This window comes from Taurulus bubalis (assembly GCF_910589615.1).
Source record: "Taurulus bubalis genome assembly, chromosome: 18".
NCBI classification, from domain to species: Eukaryota; Metazoa; Chordata; class Actinopteri; order Perciformes; family Cottidae; genus Taurulus; species Taurulus bubalis.
Window position 1 is genome coordinate 6,520,817 of NC_136606.1, and position 19,506 is coordinate 6,540,322.

At 41.3% G+C, this 19,506-nt stretch overlaps 1 protein-coding gene across 1 annotated transcript; it reads left to right on the forward strand.

Annotated features, from left to right (window-relative positions):
• Nucleotides 1-6,632: 6,632 nt before the first annotated feature.
• topbp1 (DNA topoisomerase II binding protein 1) lies at nt 6,633-19,047 on the forward strand (the record flags this gene model as incomplete). The annotated part of the gene is made up of 27 exons (XM_079234002.1): nt 6,633-6,719; nt 6,824-6,958; nt 7,062-7,205; nt 7,771-7,952; nt 8,188-8,381; nt 8,468-8,644; nt 8,735-8,901; nt 9,028-9,191; nt 9,494-9,738; nt 9,847-10,169; nt 10,590-10,762; nt 11,703-11,914; nt 12,190-12,506; nt 12,645-12,830; nt 13,089-13,204; nt 13,351-13,474; nt 14,242-14,400; nt 14,532-14,628; nt 14,727-14,928; nt 15,160-15,383; nt 15,623-15,765; nt 15,876-15,972; nt 16,877-17,040; nt 17,157-17,285; nt 17,393-17,482; nt 18,134-18,295; nt 18,513-19,047. 27 exons carry the CDS (start codon nt 6,633-6,635, stop codon nt 18,639-18,641), a joined length of 4,542 nt encoding a protein of 1,513 aa, XP_079090128.1. The 3' UTR covers nt 18,642-19,047.
• Nucleotides 19,048-19,506: the final 459 nt, after the last annotated feature.

The window sequence follows — 19,506 nt, forward strand, 5'->3', positions numbered from 1 at the left end:
CTGTCTTGCACTTCAACACCAATTGCAAACACATCAAATGAATTCAAGATGATCAAACACCATTAAATACAATTAAACTACATGTGGGACACTTGTTGGGAAATAACCAAATAAAGGCAACAAATACATAATATATATAATGCAAACTTTAGCATGGAAAAGTGGTGGTGTGGTCACTACTCGTATCTTTACTGTAGCATCATGAACTATGTTCAGGCTTCTTTTTTCTTCTTCTCATTTTTGCCATTTTACATTTCAATATCATGTGCAATATTGGCAACTTTTAATATCGTTGCCAATATTACCCCCAATATCAATCACAAAATTACTTTTTGCGCTTGTTATTTCTATTTGAGTTAATATTAGGCACTGTTGTTATTAATACTGCTTATACACTTTATATTTTTACGTTTGTTTTTAATCTTATGTTATTCAAATGTTTTTTTTATTGAAGTTAAAATTATGTTTTACTATATTAACCTCACTGCTATTGCTATTCTTTTTTGCACTGATAACCACTTATTATTACTTTAGTATATAATACGTATGTAATTTGTAATATTAAAAATATATATATATATATATATATATATATATATATATATATATATATATATATATATATATATATATATATATATATTTTTATTTTTTTTTTAAAGAAAAAGAATCCCAACCACCAATGTCCACTACAACTGTCTTCGCTGTTATGGACCCCGTCTGACTTGGATCTACTCGCTACGCTAATGTCTGGACCTTCGCCCCCACGAGAGCTGTACTACTGCTATACTTAACCCGGCTGAGTTGCAGCCGTCGCACTGGAGTCCCAGCCCCATGCCTGGCGTTATTAGAGTCCAGTGAATCAAGGCTCCACTGCTATGGAGCAGTTAGGTTGTTCACACTCAGTTGTGCCAACCCGGGTTTATGAACCCGGAGCTCCCGTGTGCCAGGTGAACGCCCGCTACACCCGGCTACCAAGTCAGACAATACTTATAGTGTAGAGGAGTAATTTATACTAGATGACGGCACAATAATTCGAATTTTAATTTTTTTTAAATAAATTAAAATATAAAAAAATCAAAAATGGAAACAATCAAGTACGTCTTTTTTAGGTATAAAATCGGTTGGCATGTGATATTTGTATTCCTTCAAAATATATTCTACATGCAACTTCGGACCCGGTCGTGAGCAGCGACCGGTGGTGCTGCGACGTCACTTCCGCCGTTTCCCTCCGGAAGTACAGTTAATTTTTATTCACAGGAAAGAGAAAAAAAAACAGCTGTTGTTGAAAAAGAAAACATCAAAGTGAGTTTCATTAACGTGCGTCTTGGCTGTATGTTTCCGCGGCCGTTAGTGCGGTGAGGACCGCTCCGTCCTCTCGGTCTGTTCGCCTCCAGCTTCACACTGACTTCACCCGCGAGTCCCGTTTCGCTCATTTGTTGCGAGTTGGCTGCAGCTAGCTTTAGCTCCCATCACCCATCCCAACCACTCGCTAGCGGGCTAGCTGTCCGTTTCTGACTGTCTGCACAACTCCCGGAGACAAGGATCTCCGTCGACTGTCAGACTTTCAGTGATATACTGAATGTAGATGGCGAATACGTGAGTAAATGTGGATCGTACATTGTGTGACGCGCTAGCCGACTGGTTGAACTACGACGTATCACTGTTTATGTTCAACGTTAGCTTTGTGGGTTGTTGGTAAACCCAGGTAACCATTAAGAAAAGGGGCTGTAGTTCAAAGTAATATAGTACTAGTGTTGAATTTGGACACGGAGCAATTTTGTCGGGTCGTTTGAAAGCATATATTCTGTATTCACCTCATCAGAAGCAGAAGCCACAGGATTCCTGGAAGAAAAGTGTCAATACTGGCTAATTTTATAAAGTAGAAATGTTTGGGATATGTTGTATCTCCTCTGTTGTCTTGATTTCACAATTCTTGTTGGTTATTGTTGTCCCGTATTTTGACAGGATGCCAGCCCCAAAGAGAGGATCATCTCTTCATGATTCTCAGCCCAAGATGAGGAAGTTGGATGATGATGGGGAGGATCTGTCATCCAAAACTGCACCAGCTACCATTAATAGGTCCCTTAAAACAGGAAATACACGGGAAAATACAGCAGCTCCACGGACTAAGAAAAAACTGTCTACTTCTCCGGAAGGGGGAAATAAACCTAGAATACGTATGGAGCTCCTACAGAGGCCTAAACTACAGGGAGGGCTTGCTCTTCCTAATCTTTGCTACTACTATTGGGCAACAAATGTCCAAAAAATGACCTATTGGCTTCATGCTCCAGATACGAACTGGTGTCACTATGAAGCTAGATCCTGCAGTTCAACATCTCTTACAGCTCTGGTCACCTCCAGTCTTCCAGTTTCTATGTCACATTTCACAAATAACCCAATCGTCATCAACACCCTCAACATATGGTTTCAATTTAGACGGAACTTTGGTTTTAAATATCTTCTTAACATAAGCCCTATATGCAATAACCACCTCTTCCACCCAGCTAGATTGGATGCTACATTCTCTCTGGCGAAGAAAAGGCATCGCCAGATTTAAGGATATGTACATAAACAGGGTATTTGCCAGCTTTGAGGATTTATCACACACATTTAATCTTCCTCGGTCAAGTTTATTTAGATATTTCCAAGTCCGCCACTTCCTGAAGTGTCAAGACCCCAACTTTCCAAATATCTCTTCAGTGGCAGGCTTGGATGATATGCTCGAACTTCCACCCGACTCAAAGCGGCTAATTTCAAGAATACATGACTGTATATCATCTCTTAAAAACGTGACCTTGGCGAAGATAAAGGCGGACTGGGAAGGTGAACTGGGGGCTGACATAGAAGAAGACGTGTGGAACTGTGCTCTACAAAGAGTGAATGACAGCTCGTCTTGTGCAAAACTCGACATAATCCAATTCAAAGTTCTGCATCAAGCTCATTTTTCAAAAGCAAGATTAGCTAAAATATACCTTAACTTGGATGCTAGTTGTAGCAGATGCCATCACACCCCAGCCAACTTAACTCATATGTTCTGGTCATGCCCTGCTCTGACATCTTACTGGTGTACGATCTTTAAAACACTTTCTGAGGCTCTTATTATTGATCTCCAACCCAACGCAACTTCAGCTATATTTGGTGTCACAGACAGACAACACTGCACAATAACAAAAAAACATAAAAACATCATGGCGTTTATGACACTTCTTGCACGTAGAAGAATATTGTTGCACTGGAAATCAACGAACCCACCCAAGACATCTATGTGGTTTGGTGACCTGATGCAATTCATTCATCTAGAGAAAATTAAATACTCGCTGAGGGGGTCAAGGAACAAATTATTTTCCACCTGGGACCCGGTTCTGACATACTTGGGTAAACTCAAAACTATGCCTGATTCCCCCTAGCAGTATCTTTTGGTATAGTCCCTAAATCATTAAGCACACAATAGACATAACCCTTTTTTCTTTTCTTTTTCTCTCTTCTTTTTTTTTCTTTTCCTTTTTCTTTTATTCATGTTTTAATCTGATTGTTGGATAGGCGATCATTTGGGTGCTCTGGTTTCTGCCTACTGGCCAGAACTGCTGCCAATCAGTTTGTGGATATGATTGTGTGATATGATGATGTTTGATGTGCAGAGTGAAGCAGGTGTGTTTACGTTCAGATGTACCAGAGATATGTGTGTTTAGGTGCGTGTATGTGTGCAGACGTCTGGTTCGGCGAAATGAGGTGACCTCTTTTTTTATTTATTTTTTATTTTTATGTATTTATTTTCCTATGCTCTAGGTGGGTGTACCAGTGGGTGGGGTGGGTATGTTGTATGTTTGTATATGTCAAGAAAAAGATGGAAGTGTCAGTTGAAATGCATGTTTGCCATGTTATGTGTCTACCGACATTTCCAAATCAAAAAAGAAATAAAAGAAAAAAGAAAGTATTCTAATCGAGTCAAAGCTAAGCGCAAGGTTGAAGAGGCAGCGTCCGACACACAGGAGACAAGCAGAGGGTCGCCATCCCCACCTGGAGACCCTGTTCAGATGGAGCACAATTATGGTAGATTTTCAGATTCAAGTGTGGGAAAGGAGAATCAGGATGAGAAAAAAGAATCTGCATTGTCTGACACTGAACAACAGAGACAAGAGATGTCAGTTAATGCCACACAAGCAGAGTCTAAAGAAACATTTGTCTCTATAGGAGGGAGTGCAGAAGCTAGCATTGGATTTACGTGTACAGCTGATGAAAGTAAACATGAGGAATTAAAAAATCCAGACAGCCAACCGCTCACAGATAATGACACACAAACATCATGTAGAGAAATATCGGACTCTGTCACTGCAACAGTTGCAAGTTTGCCTTGCATCACATCTAAGGCAGGGGACCAAGAAAAGATAGACTTTGCTGCCAAAAATGTGTTTGTAAGACCGTAACTAACATGTGTTTGTTGACGATAGCTTCGTAGCGTTAGCACGTCACTACATAGTGCCGTGTTGGATGTTTCCTTCCGTGTCTACGACTGAACGGTGCATACTCAACTGTTGTACCGATCACCGTTAACTTTCTTACAGTGAACTGAGTACGACCAGTAGCCCCATGCCACCTATATAGGGTGACATTTACACATGATGGTTAAACTGTGTAAAACATTACAATAATCATGAGCAAATATATTGATGTTACACATCAAATTAAAGAAGAGAACCTGGGCTACAATAATTAGTCAGCCATTTCAACACAACTCAAACACCAACTGAAATAATTATTAAAATATCATAATGATAATTTTGTCATGAGTCAGCCCACTCGGCATGTTTCCGGAACTAGCAACCCGTAGCTCGGTAATATCAGAAAAAAAAAGTGTCAGATGGCAAAAAGCAAGACACTTTCACACAGATTCCACATATATTCACCAAATCCCTCTGCTCCAAAGCATCACCGAGATATGAACCAAAGAACACAGCAACATGAATCGCTTTACAGTCAGCGAATGCTGCCTACCTTTGTTAATTAGACGAAGAAAAACACATTTTCCACAGTAAATCCACACTGATATAAGTGTATTGAACACCATAAGTAATATACAAGTGAAATATAAGGTTTGGTACATGAGAAAATTCAAATGGAACAGATGGTGCCGAAATGCAAATTTTGGAGACCTCGCCTGAATTCTCTCTGTACTTTACCTCTCTAACTTTGTCCTGCTTCACTTTTTCAAAGTCAAACTTTGCAGAGAGACTGTTCACATATTGTGCTATGATCTGGGAGCTTTAGACCTTACTGCTGCATCATTTAAAAGAGATAATCATCTTGAAAGTGCTTTTTTTTATAGGCGGACCTGAAACTTCTATTTTTGCTGTGTTTCAATCTTTATTTACTCTTAACCAGTAACATATATACTAATATTTACACATCTGAACAAAAGTTCACATGAGTTGCCTTTATTACCAAAATTATTCAAATAGCCCTTATGGTTGCAGAGATACACATTCTTTAGTTTGGTTATGTTATTTCGAGCAGAATCCTAACAAATACCTCGGTTTTTAAAAGGTTGGTAAACGATTGAAAACATTTTGAGAAATTAAGACAAGTTATCTATAAGCTTATATTTATATTCTCATACTATGTATCTATACATATTATGCTGAGGAAGATTGTCTGACAATACATATTTATTTGATAGACATAATCTTCTGAAATCTATCATTTGCTAAGTAATTATTTAATTGAAAAGCCTGTATTGTTTGAATATATTAAAAACCATAAATCTGGATGATATGGATTTTTTACTTTACCTGAATTTATATTACGTTGTGTTCATTTTTTTTAAGTGCTTTGTGAATAAAGGATATTCCTATAATTATGTGGGTTTTAGAAATTAGGATTTTGATATTCCCTCATAAACCTTTAATAAACCGGTTTGCAATATAAGTATAGGGCTAAATAATAACCCAAACATCAGACTTTTACGATTTATTTGTTTGGTTCTTATCACAATTAATAATTGTACAACTGAAGTGTTAGTACATGTTTATAATAACACGTTGAATATTAAACGTAGGCGATGCGGATCTTTTCCCCCTTGGATTCTGACACCACCCGGTCGAATTAGCGGGCAACACCGGAAGTTGCGTCGTTGGCGCGAATAACAACAACAAAGCTGTAATTTCAATTTTGCGAAGCTATTATCATTAAATTACAACATGTACAGACTTTTATTCAACACGGTGGAGACCGGTCGTTTATGATAATATGTATACGAATGTTATTTGATGTATTTTTAACTTTATAACGCTTTTTTGAATGTTGGCTAAGCAGTTGCTTTCTCGTGAGTTAGCCAGGCAAGCTCTTCCTTCAACGAACAGTGGCCTTAACGCTATATACACTTTTATATTTTTGACAAAAAACGACTAGTTGGCGTTCGTATTAATTACGATTAGTAACATATACCGTTAGTCATTACCTCTTTATTTACCTGGCAGTGCATCAAAGAACAGGTAAGTCTTCAGTTAGTTAACATTATCGTGAAATACTATTTAGTGACAGCTGTTGTCGACTCGAGAGGCTAACGTTACAGCTGATGACATGTCCACAAACGTTAATGTAGATAATGTATTGTTCTCTGGTCCTTTTCAGTTATGTCCAAAGAAGACAAGGGAAGCTTCATTGTGAAGTTTGTGGAAAGCAAATCACAAAAATCAGAGTATGCTGTCAAGGCTTATGAGGTAAAGTTCATTATCACATCTTTTGTTGATGTTTACCGTTTTACCACCGTGCTAATGTCTATTCGTTTGCAGTGGATGATTATCCTTTTCTTGCGTTTACACAGGCCATTTTGGAGCTGCAGTCTGACAAGTACTTGAAAACCATTGATGAAGATGCAGTTTTACAGATGGACCAGAAGGACAAGTCTCTGTTCGTCTTCAGCAGCTTCTCCACTCCAGCCTTTTTGCACTGCAAAAAGGTCTGACTCAATAGTTGATACATCGAAACCTGAATTTAATGGGAATTTGTGAAGCATTGAGGGTAGTTATGCTCTTTCTCACTCTTTGTTATTTGACATGTAGCTTGGCTGCCGAGTGGTGAGTCCACTGGTGGTGTTGTACTGCCTGCAGCAGCACCACTGCGTCCCCAAAGCAGAGGAGCCCGTCTATAACATGGCCATGGCTGACGTCACTATTTCCTGCACCAGCTTGGATAAAGCAACACGGGTAAGTCAGATTGTTTCTCTCTAATAAAGGCCGAAGATGTCACAGAGTGTATTCATGTTTTTGACATGAAACACAAAACAATATTCGTCACAATTGAAGTAAAATAAACGTTACGGATTAAATCTGAATAATGTAAGTCAGTTTCCTCTTCACCTCATTTTTAATGGACTGTCTCAGGCAGGGTGGTTATGTGGGGATTTAATAGGTGCCCATTTCAGCTGCCTGTTGTAGTGATATGAACATGTATTAACAAATATAGTGTCAGGCAACACAGAATATAGCTAATATGACATGTTAACTAATGTAGCTTTCATCTTTGTTATGAAATCGCAGAACATAAACCATGAAGACATACTTTTCAGTGCGTGCACAATCTTTTTTGCACTAAATAGTGAAAGTCTGAAAAGGACCAATTCATATGAAAGCTGGTCATTATAGTGGAACATAAATTTGCAGACAAAGAGTGTTTATATAGTGCACAATGAATCTTCTCCATAGGGAGTTAAGAGTTGGGAATGCACAGCACAGTGTTCTCTAATGTGTTTGTGTCTGTCTGTCTTGACAGGCAGCGGTGATGGATCTGGTGCAACTCATGGGTGGACGGGTCTATCTAGATCTAAATGTATCGGTCACACACCTGATAGCCGGAGAGGTGGGCAGCAAGAAATACCTGGTAGCGGCCAGCCTGGATAAACCCATCTTGCTGCCTACATGGGTCAATGCCTGCTGGGATAAATCTCAAAACAGGTATTAAACTTGACATTTCTGTTCTAACATTTATGTAGAAAGATATATACAGAATTTTTGGTGACGTTTTCTTGGCCAAATATACTCTTTCTTGCACGGTTTATTAAAAACCTTCAGGATTTGAAGGTTTATCAGTCGATATTAGCAAAATGTGTCGATTAAAGAAATTATACAATTGTGGTATGACATTGTAACACTTATGACGATAATGAACACCTTGTTCTGCCTCCTTCAGTCTTTTCAGGTATACAGACCTACCCATTGAGGACTACGTGTGCCCTGTGTTGCGTGGCTGCACTGTTTGTGTGACTGGCCTCTCCAGCACAGAGCGTAAAGAGGTGCAGCGGCTCTGTGATCAACATGGAGCCAACTACACCGGTCAGCTCAAAATGAATGAGTGCACACACCTCATCGTTAGTGAGCCAACAGGTAGGTCCCTATCAGTTTCAGCACAAATGGTTCCTTTATTGCGAGTGCGACCAGTATCATTTGTAAGTGTTTGTATTTGTTTGCAGGTCAGAAGTACGAGTGTGCAAAGAAGTGGAACGTGTATTGCGTGTCTCTGCACTGGCTGTTTGACAGCATAGAAAAGGGCTTTTGTCAAGACGAGAGCCGGTATACTGTGGAGCGTAACTCATCAAAGACCACTCGACCGCACACTTCCACCCCCACTGGCACCAACAAGAAAGAGGGTGAGCCACAGACTGATAGTTGTTTTTTGTGTGCTGTATTTTTGTCATCTGTAACATATTGTATTGAAGAATCCTGTTTTTTAACTCCAGATGGTCCATCTCTGCTGGGCTTGAGCCACATCTCTGTGAATGCTAGCATGACAATAAATGACACAGCTCTCACCAACGGCACCATCAGCCGCCTGGAAGGTCCAGACCCCATTGATACTCTGGATCTCACCGTCTGCCCAGCTGATGATGTATTGGATGGCTGTAAGGTAAACCAAAGAATGTTCCTTTACATTTAGAGTGGAGATTTCCATTTCCACTCTTTTGTCGTTTTTTTTGATCATGCGAAAGGCATCGATGAGGCTCTACTTCACTCTTTGTCAAATGTTGTGCAGCTGTACCTGTGTGGCCTGCCAGGGAAGAAACTGGAGAAGCTGCGGCGTCTTGTGAACGCTGCAGGAGGTCTGCGCTTCAACCAGCCCAGTGAGGAACTCACACATGTGGTCATGGGAGAGCCGGACCAGGACCTCAAGAATTTCCTGTTCAAAGCAACACATAGGTCAGACCTGCAAAGATTATTACTTTACATAGAATCTATTACATCCTTGCCTATTGCAAGTTCTTATCCCCTTGGTATATATATATATATATATATATATATATATATATAAATCTCCATTAATGTTCAAAATGTATATATTTTATTTTCAAATAAAGGCAAACAATACTAAAGTATAAACTATATGGAGTCCTCTCTAAATTTCAATCCATGATACGTCCTGACGGTTCAAAACAATTCAGCATGTTTACAGTCTAATAAATCATTGATTATGATGTTCATGTCTGTATGTTACTTCTCAGACCCCACGTAGTAACAGTGCAGTGGCTGCTGGACAGTTACAACAAAGGCAGTCTGCTCCCAGAAGCGAGTTACCTCCACCCTGACTGTCTGCCCCCGGCCACGGAGGATGTATCTGTGTCGGCCCGCCGCACTCCCTTCTCCCGACAATCAGCTGGTCCACCTGCAGCCAGCCCCAACACGCCCAGGCAAACGAGAGCAGAGGAAGATCTGCTCTCTCAGTACATGGATGATGACCCTACATTAGGTAAGTGTTGTTAAATAATTAGCTCCGGTTTATTGGACACCATGAAGAGATTTTACAAGATATAGTTTGATATATTACAGCTAATCTCATTTTTCTTTTGTCCTCCAGTGGACATGCCCCCACCAGCAGAGAGCAACAGCAGGAAGTCCATCCGTACATCTGCTGAACCTTGGGCACCAAACCTCACCAGAGGAGCACAGCCAGACTCAACCCTGCAGGAAGCCAGCGAGGCAGGCCTGTTTTTTGGGAAATGTTTCCTTCTTGTGGGCTTTGGCGCCGAAGCAGAGACCCAGCTCTCGTTACTGGTGACAGAAAATGCAGGCAGGGTGCTGATGGGCCGTACACGTGTTGTGGCAGACTATGCCGTGGTCCCGCTGTTGGGCTGTTCAGTAGAGGCCACAGTGGACGAGGTGGTCACTGACACCTGGCTGGTAAGATCATAGTCATAGTGCTTTAATGGTATCTGTGTCGAGAGGAGGGTGTGGCTTTCTTACTGATTTCAGTGCTATTTGTTGATTTGTCAACTGGTCGAACAAAGGGGCAAAACAGAGTCAATAGTAATACAATTGACAGAAAATCCAAATATTTTGAGAAACCATTAAAAACAACAACATTCTCTGGTTCCAGCTTCTAAAATATAAATATTTGCTGCTTTCCTCTTTTCCACAGCCGGTCAAATGTAATATATTTTATAGTTTTTATAGTTTTGGACTAGCGTTGGCACCTCGGCCTCTGAGAACTTGTGATGGCCATTTTATTTGAAATACATATTTGTTCTCCATCAGTTCTGCGTGCCATGATTATCCTTCGTAAGCTTGATACCTGACTGGCGTGCTTTGTTTTTGTTTCAGGCCATGTGCGTGGAGAAGGAGTGTGTTCTGCAGCTGCCCTCCAACCCTTTGTTCACACCCGTTTCTCTGATGGACGGACGTTTTCCCCTCAAAGATTGCATTCTATCTGTCAGCCAGTTTACGGGAGCAGAGAGGGAGTCTTTGGTGGAGCTGGCTAAGCACCTTGGAGCCAAGTACGGTGACATTGCAATCCTACTTTTATGCTACATTAAGGGTGCTGTAATCGATTGGCTACAGCTTGTTATCGGACGGTATTTGTTCTAAATAGTTTGATCGTCGGCCTCTACGACAGCCGATCAGAAGAGCTGATCAGATAGCAAAATAATGTCTCTATGTGCCTCTGAAATGGCTTCAAAAGTCTGGCAGTTCCATCAGAAAAACAAAAATAATAATGCACGGTGTGTTCCATGGAAATCCTTCATGAAGGAACGCATCCAAAACACAAAGATCCTCATCAGAAACATGTTGCACATGTTGCTTGCCAAAAAAAGAAACAGTTGTCAATTCATGATATCTTCTCATCTCCTAATTTTAATAATTAATATCCAAAGTTGTTAAGAATAGATGAGTAAATAATGCTATGCTACGCGATATATAAAAGATTCAATAGACTGTGTTCAGTATTGGTCCCAAAAATCCTGATCGGTGCACCCAGTACATGGTATACATCGTATAAAGAGTTTATTTTTACTAAATCTTGCGAGTCCAGATTTACTCCTTGATGGCAGTGTAAAGATATATTTTATTGTATATACTTAAATTAAACATCAGTTGCTTTTTCATTGTTTTTACATAGCTTGTGCTCTATAATACAATGAATCATAATATTACACTAAACTAATAAAATAGTAACAATATTAGTAGTTGTATGTATATTGTACTTGTTTTTGTGTTCAGCACAATCATTTCCTTTGTACATGTTTCTAGCTGTATGAGGTCCCGCTCTGTGCCGCTGTACCGCAGCTAAATAAAAGTAGAAGAAGTCCTCGGCTGTGCACGTTGTTCTAACACAATGGATGTGTGTTCTCCCTCCTGCATACTGTTACCCTCATGTGTCCTGCCTTTCCATTGTGAACTCCCTGTCTTGAATCTTTTCTTCTCTCCCTCCTGCAGTGTCCAGGATTACTTTGTGCGCCTGGCCAACCAGAAGAAAGGGATGCTGGCCAGCACTCATCTGGTGCTGCAGAGCCCCGAAGGCACAAAGTACCAAGCAGCAAAGAAATGGGGTTTTCCAGCCGTCACCATGCACTGGATACTAGGGTCTGCTCGGACCGGCCAGAGGGCCGAGGAGGGGCGTTTTCTAGTTGACCTGCCACCCTCACCAGGTTAGAAATGTGTCTCGATTAAAGCTTTCATGTGGATGTAAATGCATGTTTTGTTTGCGTTGGCTGGGTTTAAAAACATGATGGATAAAAATTATAGTAAATTACCAATGAGGGTTTGTTTACTTGAAAAGTAAAATAATGTGTCCAAGGAATTTGTTGAGGCGTTTTTGACTGAAATTATATACAATTTAACTATACTCGTTGTTGAGTGTGATTCTGTAGTGAATTTGTCGTTTCCTGTGCTATGACAATGGTTTTCTTCTCTTCTTCTGCAGAGAAGGATGATGAGAGTTTTGTCGGCGGCTCCCAGAAGCCAGCCATGCCTCCGTTGGCACGCCTGTCTCCAGAGATCCCTTTGCTGGGTCTCCAGAGCGGTAAGGTTGTTACTCCGCTGGATTTGGGTCGCCTCCGGAGCAAAGTGTCACGCTCTGTGTTGGATGACATGAAGCCCAAACTGGACATCAGCACCCCCAAAGAAAAGCAGGAGAGCGGCAGAAAGAACACCCCTCAGAACGAGGCCGCCCTGCAGCTGGACACTCCGTCTCGTTTCCTAAGCAGAGACCAGCTTTTCAGGCCGTCTTTCAACTTTAAGGTTGGGCGCCACTGAGTAGAATGTACATTGTGATACAATTACAATTTTAGCTTTATGATAAAGGCTTGCAGCAATAAATTGTACGCTGATGTTTGACAGATCGTTCTGTAAATGCATGGACTGTTCCTTTTTGTGAAGGATGCTCGAGGAGCATTGGAGACTCCAGGGGGAAAATCCAAACCAGCAGAGACGGCGCAGACCCCACTGACTGATGTCATCAACAGGAACCTGAAGGTGTCTCTCGCCAATAGCACCCGAAATAGCGCCTCAGATATGCAAGCCATCTCTGCTAGCCCCCAATTTACCAAGACGACTGAGAAGGAGGTAAACTGAAATGCATAAAAGATACAGTTTGCCTGTTTGTAAACTTGACATAGGAGCTTTAATCTTAAAATCTCTTAATATGTTAAATACAGTGAAGATGATGAAGGATCTCTTTTAATTTCTGAAATCTTTACCGTCACTTAATACAGGATGACTACTACATGTGATAGATTAGATGATGTAATGTGATAGAGTAGACAATGTACTGTCTATATGACTTGATATATAAACAAACATTTTCTCAAATTTGTTTGTCAGGTCCCAGAAAAAGAAGTCAGCCCTCTGACCGGTGTTGTGATCTGTGTGGGAAAGAAGCTGAGCAAAATGCAGAGTGAACTCAATGCCGTCGCTGCCTCGCTCGGCGCTGACTTCAGGTACTCAACACGTTTTTGCAAACTTCCATTGAAGGATTAGTTAACATTTTTTCATAATAAAACAATCTTGATGTCCCCATATACACAGTTAAAGCTTTTTAATTGTAGTAAGTTGTACAAACATTTCTTCCTCAACTTGTTTTTAGGTGGGCTTGTGACGATACTGTGACACACTACATCTACCAGGGCCGTGTGGGGGACAACACCCGGGAATACAGAGGCGTGAAGGAGAGAGGGCTGCATGTGGTCTCCCAGTACTGGCTGCATGCTGTACGTTTCCCAGCAAATATAAATATAAACCTAGTTCTTTACTTCACTTCTCAACTTGTTTTTTTACTCTTAACTGCCCTGCGCAAGAAGATATTAACAAATCTGTCGAGCAGTTCATAGTTTTGCACTTTTAAATGAATTCGGACTGGAATTAATGATGATTCATGACTAATGAATTCATGATTTAGTCGAGAAAATGACAAAAGATTGTGAAAATACCCATTAGAGTTTTCCAGAGACCACAGTCATTTTTTATTCATGTTTGTTTTGACTAACCAACAGTTCCAATAACCCACATATTCATAATATATGATAATTAGAGAAAAATAGAGAAAAGCTAAGATGATAAAAGACCTTCTGTAAGTAGAAACAAATTAGTTTGTTATTGAGTTGAAACATATTCATGCATTCTCGACAACCACTTACCAAAATAAAAGTCAAGAGTATTTAGTCATGGGAATGTCGTAGAAAAAGATAAATCTGTAAAAGAATAACAAACTAAATGACAAAATATGAAGATAAATAAATAAAAGAATAAATAAGTAAATACATATTACAATAGTAATATACCTATATCATGTATTTATGAGGGCTAATTATCATCCCATCAACAAAAGTGGAATATTAATTAAAAACAGCTTTGATGTGCTTATTTTGCAGATAAATGAGAGTTTCAGCTTTGTTTCCCCTCATCTTTGTTTCATGAAATCATTTATTGTGTCTAATGAGCTTCTGTTTTCCGATATGTGGCGTGTGTTCGTGAGCAGTGTGCTGAGGAACAGAAGCACGTCCCCGAGTCTCTGTACCCTTTCACCTACAACCCCAAGATGAGCCTGACCCTCAGCCAGGTGCCCAACAGCTCTCAGAGGTCTCCGCCTTTTACACGAACGCAACTCAAAGACATCACGGAGGGAAAGCACGAGAAGGTGGGTCTAAATGATGATGTTAATTCACCTTAAGACTGGATGCTGTAGTGCAGGAATCAATATGTTCCTAGTAACGTCTAATGAAGAAGTACGTCATTAATGGAGGAGTGTCTCATGTAATTGTCCTTCAGTGTGGACACATTTCCCCAGAAGAAGCCTCAACATTACGCCGTGTAAGCGATGGAAGCGTAGATAAAGAGGACACGAGTGACGCTGCAGATAGAAGCGGTGGGTGTCTTTTTCCGACTTTCATTTATTTCCACAAAGCTTCTGCACGTTTGAAGAACATGCTGACTCGTGTGGTTTGGTTTTTCTCTCGTGTCCAGAGGTTTCAGAGACTCTAGAAATGAGAGAGAACCTGCAACGACAGCTGCAGGAGATCATGTCCGCCACCAAGCTGACGACAGGGAGGCGTACCTCGGTCCGACTCAGCAGGATTGGATCCGGAGGGGCCGACTCGGGCCCACACACACCTGATGGGAGCCGGATCGGACGCTGCGGGAGCAGACGGACTCTGGAAGCTCTGAGGTAAGGAAGCCATAGTTTATGTTCAAACTAATATCATTGGTATCATTTTTAGGACTATTGTTGTGCTATAAAACCTAAACGGTGTATGAATTGTAATGTGTTTTAAATGAAAAGGGTCAGTTCATTTTATGTGGTGAAGCAAATGATTCCTCCCTGCTACAGTAGTGACTGGATACCCAAATAATATGTTGTGGTGTCCACCTCGTCCACCTCATCCTGTCCTGATTTCAGGGTCCCCAGAGAAGCGCCTATGGACATCAACACAGAGCCATCTCAGAGTGAGCAGATAGTTTGGGATGACCCGACAGCCAGGGAGGAGAGGGCCAAGCTGGCTGATAATTTACAGTGGCCCGGAAGTCCATCCCAATACTCTGAGCCCCTCGCTCCTCCGCCTCCCAGTGCAGAAAACGGCCAGTTCAGGGACTCCTTGACGGACTCTGAGCTTGTGGAGATGGGTAAGAGATTTATAGCAAAATAAAACACTATAAACATGTTCTTACACTGAGATTAGTTGTTACTGATTTACATCTACTAACCACCACCTAACTGAACCAACTGACAAGCTAGGTTTGTTTATTTACCTGCGTCTGCAGAGAATAATTTCATCATAAACGTACACAATGGAACGACATGGCTTCTGATGTACTGTACGTTCAGTTTGAACCTTCACTGTAATCACCGTGTCCTTTCTCAGCTGCTTGTGACGTCATCGACCAGCACATGAGCCAGAGAGTCACAACGGCTCCAACAGAGGAGCGAGAAAATGACATCCTCACTCCCAAAGCCCCCAGCATCGCCTTCCCTCTGGCCAACCCCCCGGTTGCACCGGAGCCACAGGTGAAGGGTCCCGTTTACATTGACAACAAGAAGTTGATGCATTAATATAACTGAAGTGCGTCCTCTTTAAAACAAGCTACTGGTGCTAAACAGTTCTTTCTTTCTCTCAGGAGGAGCCAGAGGAAGAGAAGCAGCCACCCAGATTTCAGCTGTCCTCCCTCAGCCCACAAGAGCGCATTGATTACAGTCACCTCATAGAGGAGCTTGGTGAGTCTTCCAGCTAATTAGGGCTCTAACGGTGTTTCATCATCTATAGTAACGCCTCACAGGCCGGAAGTCAGAGGAGCTCATCCCTGCTGACTAAAACAGAGGAACTGGCTCTAGGTTCTGGGAATGTTTTATCCTGCAGAGGTTTCCTGCTGTGAGCTTAGTATTCTCAAAGTATTCATCATAAATGTAATCATTATTGAAACTTAGAAGGTATAGTCAACCAAGATGCAGCATCTACAAATGGAGCAATTAAAGGAATACTTCACTCACAGGATTGCATGGACGAGTAGCGCGCCTGTGCAAGAATAAGAAAAGAAAAGAAGAAAGACTTGTTTGTGCAGTGTTTTAAATATTATGTTTTTAGCAAAGATGTGTGTGTTTAGGGAGTAAGGAGCATGCAACTGAGACATGAGACTTGGATTATACTGAAGGAGTCGTGTCAGAGTTTGTAAACGGATGTTTTGATGTAGCTTTGCTGTTGTTAAAGTGGCCCACATTCACTTCACTTCAATTCATCAAGAATATTCTCAGTTTTTAAATTTTTGTATTCTTTGTTCGCAAAGTACAAAAAAATATTTGCTTCAAGAACTCAATGTAACACAGACTGAGTAACTGATATCGAAATTGTCATTTTGTGGGTAGGTATTCCTTTAAGAATAAAGGGACAGATTCAATGCATTAAACAGTCCACCAGATTAATTAAAAAGTAAAAGTGTGATTAATTCTGTCTCTAAAGGTTTCACTTACAACAGCTTATAGGGAGTCAGTAGCTGTTCATATGTTTAGAAAACACTTTTCAATCTTTCATATCAGGTCTGTAACTATAACTCCAGATTGGACGCAGAATATCTTATCTATAGTTATTTCTTTCCTTTCTATCTATTTCTGTTTGCTATTTCAGGCGGTGTCGTCTTGGACAAGCAGTCTTTCGACCCCAGCTGCTCCCACATCATCGTCGGGACTCCTCTGCGCAACGAGAAGTACCTGGCAGCCATGGCGGCGGGCAAATGGATCCTGCACCGCTCGTACCTGGAGGCCTGCCGCTCTGTGGATCGCTTCATCCCGGTCAGGACCTGAAGATTTATGGTTCAGTGTCTCCAGCAGACGTCGATTAACACTCGTATTTTCAGTGGTTTCATTCACCCGACTGACAGCATTGTTGTGTCCTGCGTGTGTTGCAGGAGGCCGAGTACGAGTGGGGCAGCAGCTCCATTCTGGACGCGTTGCCCTCCATCACCTCCCAGCAGAGGAAACTGGCGTTAGCTGCCATGCGTTGGAGAAAAACCCTGCAGGGACGCTCTGAGCAAAGGGTACAGTCAACACAACAGTCCTCATCACTGTCCTTTGTATTGTATTGTCTACTGCTGGACTGTTAAAGTATTCTATGCATTATTAAATGTATATACATGTTTTTCAGGGAGCCTTCAGTGGATGGACGGTCATGCTGAACATCGACCAGACCAGAGAATCGGGCTTCAGGCGGTTACTGCAGTCTGGCAGGGCGAAGGTTGCTGCTTGTTTATTTGTTGTGTTAAGTCCAACATCATTTACTCATCACTATTGCCGTTTTCAAATCAGGCAAACGGCTAACTGTTTATCAGAGAGCAAGATTTGGTAGTACTTTATTTAATGCATTATAAGTGTACTTATAATGTGTTATAATCTGCCCTGCCGCTAAGCCACCCAGATGTTGACGCATCTCGCCTCGTGATCAGTTTAGTTGGGAGATGACTCCTAAAACAGCAGTCGCAATCATTAAACGTGACATTTACTGGTGTTTGTTTCAGACGAGGTGACTCATCTGCTATAAAACACTGAAAGAGCAAGTATTAAATCACAGTTGTGACCGTAGAGAGCAATCATGCAAGAGCAAAGTGCTGACAAAAGAAAGCGCAAAGAAAAGGCAAATGATTTAATCAGATCTCTGAACACACGTAAAAAAATAATGTCATGACATCACAACAAGGTAGGGAAGCTTCACCCCCACCTCGCCAATTCTGCGTTATATATATATATATATATATATATATATATATATATATATATATATATATATATATATATATATATATACCGGTGTGTGTGTGTGTGATACGTATTTTTCTGTGAACTTAGCGAAGCCGTAGTTCTCACCTTTTTAATTCCTCTCTCTCTGCAGGTCCTGCCGAGTCCGTCCCCGTCCTTGTACAAGGAGGCCACTCACCTGTTTGCAGACTTCAGCCGGCTGAAGCCCGGAGACTTCAGAGTCGATGTGTCGGAGGCCACCTCCCACGGAGTCGATTGCTTGAAGCCGGAGTACATCGCAGACTACCTCATGCAGGTTAGAGAAGCTTTCCAAATGAATCACCACTGCATTGTCTTCATATTATTGTAAATAAACAAAGCCTTAGATCATTCGTTGTGATGTCCAACAAATGTTTTATTCATAAATGCTGACTGATTTTTAAATGCCTTTTTTTATTTTGCAAGAAGTGAGGTCACTCCATAAGTGTTAAGTAGATTAAATGTTAACGTTGTGCTTTATTGCACCGAAACAGGAGCCGACCCCGCCTGTCGAGCTGTACCACCTGACTGACGCTCCCGCTGAAGAAGCTCCAGCCACTCCGTCGCGTAAGCGCAAAGTGGCAGCAGACAACTCCAGGCTGAAAAAGACGCGTCTGAACTGAAATGTCGAACCTCTAAATATTGTCTTTTGAAATGTTGATTGTAAATATACATTTTTTGTACGTCTTATGCTAAAAATAAACAAAGTGTAGCATTTGTTTTGGCATCTTAATGCAAGTGCCTTGCAGTTTGTGCAGTGAACTGTGAGACCGTAGCCATGATGGATGACTTAATGAAGGTCTGAAAAAAGTGTTGAGTCACGTTTTGTAATTGGGTGCAATAATATACTCCGGCCTGTGAAGGGCAGTACATCTTCACTGGCCGCCTCCGGCCTGTGCTACAAGTGATTTCTCAGCAACACAATGAGAAAGCATGTTTCTAAGAAGCTGTTTTATCCCTTGAAAAATGATTATTACCACTGAATAACTATTTATTTTTCTGTTGACTGTTATATTTGTGTAGCTGTTTCCTCCTTATTAAAATATGTTATACTGTTCGTCAGCAAACTATGTGTCTGTACGCTTGTTCACTTCGTAATAAGAAGTCAAAGACGCTAAATAACCGCAGCACTCTTCCTCACCCATGTGATCGCGGCCCACTTGTATCTGCTGCTGACTGCCCCATGCTGTAAACACCGGATTTTGTTTACCCGTTGTTGATTCAGGCCTTTGGTCGTGCGTTGTGCTGTCTCATGCCAGGGTGCCAGCCGAGGTTAGATGTCCTTGTTGCCTCCCATATGGACGGATAAGTGGTTTAACCTCATAATAGATTGACCAGCTGACGGCCTCCACACAGATTTAGCTTTGAGCTGCTGTTTGAGAGGTGTGGGATTAGAGGAGGAAGAGCTGCACTGACAGAGGAGCATGACTCAGGCTGCTAGGAGCCTCCAGGGGCCTCCAACCAAGGAAGGAGTAGCTTCACTTGTAG